This window comes from Limulus polyphemus, unplaced genomic scaffold (genome assembly GCF_000517525.1).
Source record: "Limulus polyphemus unplaced genomic scaffold, Limulus_polyphemus-2.1.2 Scaffold7127, whole genome shotgun sequence".
Taxonomy (NCBI): Eukaryota; Metazoa; Arthropoda; class Merostomata; order Xiphosura; family Limulidae; genus Limulus; species Limulus polyphemus.
Window position 1 is genome coordinate 33,198 of NW_013672737.1, and position 8,952 is coordinate 42,149.

The following is an 8,952-nucleotide window of genomic DNA, read 5'->3' on the forward strand; positions in this document are numbered from 1 at the left end:
CTTCTTCTTCAGTTTTTCTTCTTTGTTTTTCTGAAGAAGAATAGTCAACTATTCGAAAGCGCTCGAGTTTTGGATCTTATTTTAAGTTTGTTAGATGTGTTGACAGTTCTGAAATGGTAAAATTCTTCTTACCCAAAGCTATCTTGACCTTGATTGACCTTTAAGCATTGCTAAAATGTTCAACAGTGCACCAGTCTATTATTCCCCTTCGTTTTTGCACCATTGCAGCAACATGTGCTGATCTTGTGACTAGCCTCCACCAATCATACTGTGTCATCTATACATAGCACAGGTAGCTTCCTCTACCATTGCAGCACACTTTATCGATTGACATTCTAGTGTATAGACGTGTGTTTTAACTCATTCTCCATGTGACTACAAAATTTGGATTGTATTGATCGTATATTAATATCAATTTTAACTTCAAGTTTCGAAATCTTGTGTTTGATTTCCATTGTTTCTCTACTCGGTTGGTTTTGAAATGTTTTTGTTTTCCAAATTCTACTTTGTTCATACGAATTCGAGATTTAATATGGCGGATGATAGAATTTTTACCATAAGTATACAATAGTTCTGACACTAGTCTCCACCTCTCCGGGTGGACGATTTCTGCTGGGGAAGTACAGGCTTTAGTTCGCATGGAGTTTGTGTCTTACTTTCTGCTGGCAATTTTTTCCCTTTCACGTTATGATTTTTGTACAGAACTACTGTATGGAAAGTTTTCTTTCTATGGCACTTTGCACCTGGTACTGTGCCTCCTCATAATCTGCTGGGTTAGGTCTTGTTCTTTTTCCCAGGAGATCTGTGGGTAATTTTCCAGCGTGTATTTTTCACTCCCTGTGAGCTGATTTGGATGGATCTAATTTCCATGCTCAATAATTTAGGTCATTCATGTCTTCTCTGCTCTGTGTTGGGTAAGCTAGATTTTCATACTTGTTTTTTTCTTTACTACTAGTCACGTCTAATTGTGGAGTGGTTTTGAGTCAAACTTTGTTATTGTTCACTGGCTGCCTTTTTATTTTAATGTTATTTAGGATAGGTTTCATTTTAGTGTCCTTTGTCTTATTGATTCTTTGAGTGGCCTTATAAGTTTGATATTTAAGGGTCGTTTATCTTCTCAGCCCATTTAGTGGTTTTGTACTTTAGGTGTTACTTATTGTTTTATGTTTTAGATCGAATTTCATAGTTTTGTATATTTGTTCTTTTTATGTACTTTATAGATGCTACACATTTCTCCAATTTGTTAGTTCATTAGTAATGAGTACTATCTTTAGTTCTTTAGCTTATGTGTCTTTTTGGCTACACTTCGTGACAGTTCCGTTGTTTATATGGGTTCTCTTTGAGGGTTTCTGGCTTCATTTTCGTTCCCTCTCTCTCCACGTCCCAGATTTCCTCCTCAGGATCATACCTTGTCCATCTGTCTTGCCAATGTGTTCGAGTCTTACTATACAAAGGAGCTATCGAACAGGTGGTGCCCACTCAACCAGGATTTTACTCCCCTCTTTGTTTTGTCTCCAAATACACGGAAGCTAGGAGTCCCATCATCGATCTGTCCTGGCTGTATACTTATCTGGCGATGCCTCACTTCACTATGGAGTACTATCTCTCATTTTGGTTGGTGTTTGCCCCAGTGTCATGTAATTTTTTTCTTCGGTTCTTCTACGAGTGTTCTGCCTTTCAGTTCTGGGTGTTATCGTTCTGTCTTTCTTTAGCTCCGTATGTGTTCTGTCGAGTGTTTCACTCTTTTGCATGTTATTTTCACTAGCTAGGTCTTAGGATCCACCATTTCTTGGATGACTGGTTTCTGTTTGCTTCTTCCCATGCCCAGTCAGTTACTCACACCTGTTTCCTTCTTCTCAAAGATGCTTGGGTGAGGTTTTTTATTCAGTTGGAAAAGTCCTTTACTAACCTCTTGCAATATCTTATTCATTTGGGGGTTCTCTTCACTTCCTGTTTTGGTCTAGCCCAGCCTTCTCCTCTTTGGCTCCAGTATATGGAGTGGGCAGTTACATTAGTCCTACCTTCTCCTTCTCCCTCTGAACATGAGGTTCTATCTCTGTTGGGGATGTGGGCTTCCTTGGAAGGTCTCATTCTATTGAGTCGGGTGAATGTGCATTCCCTTCATTGGATGCTTCTTTACTAGTGGAACTTCTCCAATGATCCTTTGGACCATCCTGAGATCAGGGCCAACTTTGCTTGGTTACCTTAACAGGGACTTCACCATGGTGGGGTTTCCCATTCCTCCGCTTTGTCCCACATATCATCTGTTTACAGATGCTTCCTTGGTGGGTTGGGGAGGTTTTCCTTGATTCCCCAGAGTTTTGGGGTTGGTGGTCAGTCGAGGAGGCTCCCCTCCATATCCACATTTTGGAACCCATGGAGGTTCATCAGGCTCTGTATCATCTCCTCCCATTCCTGTGGGGGAGGGTGATTATGATTCATTCTGAAAATTCCACTGTTGTCAACTTATAATCAAGCCAGGGGTGGACCAAGTCCAAATCTCTGTCTTTTCAGATCATGATATGATGGTTCTGGTGTGTCATTTTTCTAGAGTTATGAATCTTGTGGCCGATCTCTTATCATATCCCATCCAGGTTCTACACAGAGTGGTCTCTTCATCCACAGGTATTTCTGTGAGTGTATTCTCAACATGCAACACTGTATATATGTATGTGGTTCCCACTCATTGGAATGCCAAACTTCCTTCCTTTTTTTGGTCTACAGTTCCTCACTCCTTGGCTCTGGGGATGGATGCTTTCAGTCAAGATTGGAGGGGTCTTCACCTGTTTGTCTGTCTTCCTATCTGACTCCTCTTCCGAGTCTTTTCCCTCATCCAGACCACTCCTTGTTGTGTTCTGCTGGTTGCTTCGTATTGGCCAGCTCAGATGTGGTTCCCTCTGCTCTGGCCCTTACTGGAGCAAGAGACTCTACCCTGTCCTATTAGCACCTCCGACAACAGTGATATGACGTTATTCATGTCATTGTCACCACATTTTATCTTTCTGTGTGAATTTTATCTCATCCCATGCCTCAGCTCAGGGACTCACCCCTCGTGTACCATCTTTCTTTGCTTGTTCCATTTGTACTTCCTCCTTGTCTATGTACCAGAGGCATTGGTTTTGCTTCTGACTTTGGTTTATTAACCATGGCTTCTGACCATCCTGTACTTTAGATCCTCACCTGTCCCAGTTCTTCGTCTGGTATTTTTTATCAGGGTTTGTCTGTTTCTACTGTTGCTCTTTATACAACTGCCCTGTCAAACACCTTCCATTCTCCCACTTCCTGAAAATCTTCTCTTCCCTAGTTTTTCCCCCTCCTTTTCCTTTCCTTTCGTCTGGTCCATCTGCCACATTCCTTTGTTTTGCCAGAGAATGTTGTTCTTCATGCCCTGTCTGGTTCTTCCTTTGCTCCCATTGCAATTTGTTCCTTGTACTATTTTTACCTTACGACCTAATCCCCCCCCCTCCTGGCATGTGGTCATCATCATTCCAATATTTATGGCATCCTTTACCATTCCTCGCATGTTATCCGCTATCGGAATTGGGCCTTTCTTCCTGGGACATTGACTGCCTGGGAAGGTCGTTTTGCCTTTTCTCCTATTTCCTTACCTCCCTTTTCCCACCTATATTCCTGTTCAGATCCAGATCATCTGCTTTGTCCAGTTTATTCCCTGCTGTGTTATTTGGCTCATAATGCCTCCTTTCGTGGTTTTGGTTCCTGTCTAATTGTTCCATGGAATTCCTGTGTTTCCCATGATCTTTTACCTATTATTCTCACTTGTTTGAGTATGTACACTCATACAACGTGCATATTATGATGTGTATGTGGCAGGTCGCTGTCTACATACTATTTGTTTACCCAATATTTGTTATCTCACTGTGTCTTTAGCTGCTCAAAACTGCCATTTTGTTTAAAGGTATGTGGACAACTCCCAACTCTTCCTCGGGCAACTCTTCCTGTGGTGAATCTACACACGTCTTTTCACCTTTGAGTGGAGTAAGTCTTAATAATATTATTTTTTATCTTATTTCAAATGTACCCACTCTGTGAGAAGCTGGCTATCATCTTTATACTTCATATTATACATTATCATAATATTCTCAGTCCAAGGCGCTTCTCCCAGATGTTTTTTTGCTTGGGGTGACTGCACCTGTTGATCATGACATACACTATTTATACACTTTCATTGTAGTCCTTTAGTCTTGGATGTATCATGAATGCTATGCCTTTTGCATTTGTGTTTTCTTCTGTTTTTTCGACCTCATAAATCCATATGCCTCTCATTAGTTCACTGAGTCCTTCTCCTTTGCATTTCATTTTGCTCAGTCCCAAAATGTCCCAAGAGATATTTCTTATCTCCTCAGTCAGTCTATTTAAATCATCTTCAACTCTGATTGTTCTTGTGTTATATGTACATAAGATGATTTTGATGGTACTACTTTTCGCTCTTTCGGCCTTACAACTCACTTTTGGGTTTGATTGTAATGCGTCATTGAGAAGCATTATGACCTTCCTTTTGTTTCTTCATTTCATTCTTTGATGGGAATTTGGCCTACCATCAATATGCTGGCCAGGCATGTTGTTGAAGGGTTTCTTCGTAGAGATGTCCTTTCTGTAGCCTTCTGACTTACTGGTACTTACCTTCTATCACCTACTCCACACTGATGTACCAGTGTTTCTGGTTTGTATTTGCTAATTCTTGACAGTGAGGATTGTGCTGCAATGGTAGAGGAAGCTACCTGTGCTAGTATAGATGACACAGTATGATTGGTGGAGGCTAGTCACAAGATCAGCACATGTTGCTGCAATGGTGCAAAAATGAAGAGGTATAATAGACTGGTGTGCTGTTGAAAATCTTAGCAATCCTCAGAGGGTAAATCAAGGTCGAGATAGCTTTGGATGAGGAGATAAGTGCCTATCAGAAGTACATTTTCAGTGTTAGAAAATGTTAACTTTTATATGGTTTTAATGTAAGTGACTACAAGCAAATCATCTCAGTTCTACCTCACACTGTAATTTACTGAATTAGATTTTCTTTTTCTTTATAACTCACTCTGCTATGCAGAGTACATTTTTATTTTGTGTTTTTTGATGATGAACTTTATTTGTGGAACTATTTTTATCACGTGTGCTGAGTTGAACAGCAAATATGTAATGTGTTTAATATAGTTACATGGAACAAATTTAAGGAAAATTAAATAATTTTTTAAAAGTTTATGCTAAGTTCATTTTGTTGTATTTTTTTTTATTAAATCCATAAAAATGATCTAAATCCTAGTGTGAACTGTGTTTACACCAAACTTCTGTGTTTGTGTGTACATTTGTAGCCAAAGAGCTAGTTACAATATTAATCATGATTTTACTATTCAAAAGAGTATGGTTCGTGTAATAATTTCATTTAATGGGGTGATAATATCAATATTTCAATATCGTTAGTTTTATATATTTGTTTACATGCAAGTTTACACTAATTCTCCCATCATACGTACATGAAAAACTGATTTAGGCATAACTGAACGTAAAATTTATACAGCTCATCTAAAGATTACAACATAGTTCTCTATATGACCTTAGAGACTTAACAGAAAACTTCTTTGTATTTCTTTAATTTCTGTAGTGTACACTGGTGTATAGAAGACATTAATACTAGAAATAAACGACTTTATACCACCAAAATGTCTGTGTTCCAGAAAGCTCCTAAAGAAGCTGTAAAGCAAAACCTGGAGTATCTAATTAAATATATATATACAACATTTTGGTGTTATAAGGCTATTCATTTCTATTATTATTATTATTATCCTTTGTATATAAGTTAAGGGAGTTGAGCAACACTACTAAGAAATATTAGGTGGAAGTGGTTTAAAAGGCTTTCATTGCTTTAACAGTTTTAATAGTTTTCTGTACTTGTAAAAAATACACTAAAGTTATTCATAACATTACAGCAACAAAAACTTGTATCTCAGTTCATTATATCTACAGAGTTGGGTTTGAATATCTGTATTTGTTGATCACTAATATTTTAAAACAGTCGTGTTTAATTTCTATTGAATGTATAGTTTATTACAGTAATCACTGTGCAGAGATACGTACTTTAACTCAAAATTTGCAGTAGTTTATATCTAGTCATGATAAAAATGTAGTTATTATTTATGAACCCAAACATTCAGTAGTAAAGGTATTTCTTTAGGACTTGCTTTGATAATTTAAAGTGTTAAAATAATAATGATTGTTTTGCAGCAATTTCTGTCAGAATGAAGCAAGGAAAGTGCGTCATTTGCTATATAGTTTTATTTACTTGTATGTATTTTTTTTTAGAACAAACTTGATATTTTAATTCTTAAAGTGAGAATCGAAAACTTATGAGAAAATTCACTATCATCATTGAATAGACCGAGGAAGAGTGAGAACTATGCAGACTTTCTCCAGTTTTCAGTACCTTAAAGGGACTAAAAATATGTCATACTTGTTTTTTAATACTACGTTATGTATTATGACCAAAGACAGTTGATGTTAATGGTAAATTGAATATATTATGTAGACGCCACCTTTCAAAATGTAAAAGTATAAAACAATAAAACAACAGGAAAGTTAACATTAACAAATTGAAAATGATGATGAAAGGAGTATAAAAAATATAGGACCAAAAAGAGTATGTTTTTTAAAGCTTTTAATCATGACAAAAATGTTCTTAAAAATTGCTTAAAGAACATCATAGAAACAATTCAGGGTATCAGTAGTGAGTAATACTAACACCTACTACAACTTGCTACTAATGTAAGTGTAAGTAAAGCGATAGAGTAACATTAATGATAGATATTGTAAATGTTTCCTCTCTACAGGCGACTAATCGCACTTTTCAAGTACAATATTCCACAACCCCGCAGCTACTACTAATATTGTTGATCGTATTCAGCATTATGGCCTTGATTATGTATTATTGATTGACACGTAATTTCGATTGTCATATTACCAAGGTTGGCAAACACCGTTTTAGACTGTTTTGGGAAACTTTTCACACCCTTCCTTCGTCTATGAACGTTGGATTTTAATACAACGTTTCGTTTGAGTATATCAAATGTACATACGCCAAGTGAAACTGCAAATGAGAACTTGACAAGAATAGACTCGAACGTTTTGCTGCGATTCCAGTTTTTTCAGTGGTTATTCTTATGGAAACATCATTGATTTCGAAGTCTGGCTGGGACCTTGTGAAGTTTTAACCTATGAGTCTTTGTTATTATTACCAGAATATATGCTTATCTTCATTGCAGTGACCTTTCTGAATCAGCTGTTCTCATTTTGCAGATGAGAGCATTAGTCCTGATTGGCTAAAGGTATGGAGCTGACCTAACTGTTATGATGGAGTGTTTGTTCGTTTCCATGGAGAGCAATGGCCTCTTGCATTCTTTGGCTCAACATTATTTAACAACCTCGCTGTATGAATGTTTGTTTTCAGAAATGGCTGTGAAAAAGTTTTCACCCATTCTCTCTATGATGGCATTGCACTGTTGGATAGTAAATAATTTTTAGTAAACAGGTATATTTGTGCTAAATATATCATCTGTGAGATATCACAACTCTATCAAAAAGCCACCATTTTTGGCGTAATTATGGTCCTCAGTCCCCACAATTGCAATGGGAGCCCGGAGTGCCTATCAAATTTAAGAATTGTCGACAAAGAGAAGAAATGTGGGGGGTGCAAATACCTTTTATGCAGGGGGGGGGCATCTTTCGTAGTTACGCCACTGGTCACCATAGTAGCTTATGCAAATTATTTTTTTATAAAGTACTATTTATCCTCCATAATTAATATATAGATATTTAGCTTTTTTTTTCTCAGTGTAGCTAAGTGTATCTACCATTATCATGTAAGCTATTCTGTCCCATGTTATTTTTTTTTTTTTTTGCGTTTATTATTGACAGTGTTTTCTGCATATCTTTTGGCTATCTTACATTGTTCGATCTTAACGGTGGCTCGGCGGTAAGCTTGAGGACTTACAACGCGTTGGGCACAGCACAAATATCCCATTGTATAGCTTTCCGCTTAACTACAATTCATTTATCGTCTCCTACGTTAAATAGGAATGAAAAATCGCTTTGCAGCTGTTCACGTGATATTAAACTACACTCTTAAAAACTAGAAAGCCAATTGCCCGATCACTTTCAAGAATAGTATCAGGAGTGGTTTCTTTATTTTCAGAAACAATAGACTTGCAGTCTGACAAATACTAACGGGGGCTTCAAAACGGATAAAATTATGATAACTTAATCATATGTGTTATTTGATTAAAATATGGATACTTGTGTTATTGCTAAATTATGTTATCTTTCAAGAAATTTAAGACCGTTGAAGTTTTATTATGCTACTTCAAAGATGTGACGGGCACTATTAAACACTGGAATATGGCGAAGTGTAAGCTAACATACTAACACGTAAAGAACAGTTATTTCATCTTCAACAACTTGTTTGTACTGATTGTCAGTTGTAGTAAGGTATTTTCCACCATTTTGGTTTTTGACTAGAAGGAAGTACGAGCCAAGTTTTATTTGTAGAATTTTACCCAGACTGTTATAATGCACGATTGGTTGAGTCTACGCCTGGGGAATCTGGCACATAGTAAAATATTCCGATACTATAAAATGATTTAGAATTTTTTGTTTATTGACACTTTAATCGTTTACTCTGTGCATAGGAAGTAAACCTTTTGCACACACACATATATAAGTGAAAAAAATAAGGATATTCGAAAGAGAGTCATATTATTAAAAAAAAATCTTTGTTGACGTAGCCATGTGGTTAGTAAATGAAAGACCTGACGCCGCCGAACATGTTTCGTACTTTCGGCTGGCTCGGCATGGCCAGGTGGTTAGGGCGCTCGACTCGTAATCTGAGGGTTGCTGGTTCGAATCCCCGTCACACCAAACATGCTCGCCCTTTCAGCCGTGGGGGCG

At 37.3% G+C, this 8,952-nt stretch overlaps 1 protein-coding gene across 1 annotated transcript in view; it reads left to right on the plus strand.

Annotated features, from left to right (window-relative positions):
• The window catches only part of LOC106474368 (acyl-CoA-binding domain-containing protein 6-like), a 33,654-nt gene extending 27,078 nt beyond the window's left edge, over window positions 1-6,576 (plus strand). Inside the window, exon 8 of the mRNA XM_022402678.1 lies at window positions 6,344-6,576. Coding sequence (XP_022258386.1) covers window positions 6,344-6,363 — 20 coding nt within the window. The 3' untranslated portion in view covers window positions 6,364-6,576. The remainder of the gene's footprint in view (window positions 1-6,343) is intronic.
• Window positions 6,577-8,952: the final 2,376 nt, after the last annotated feature.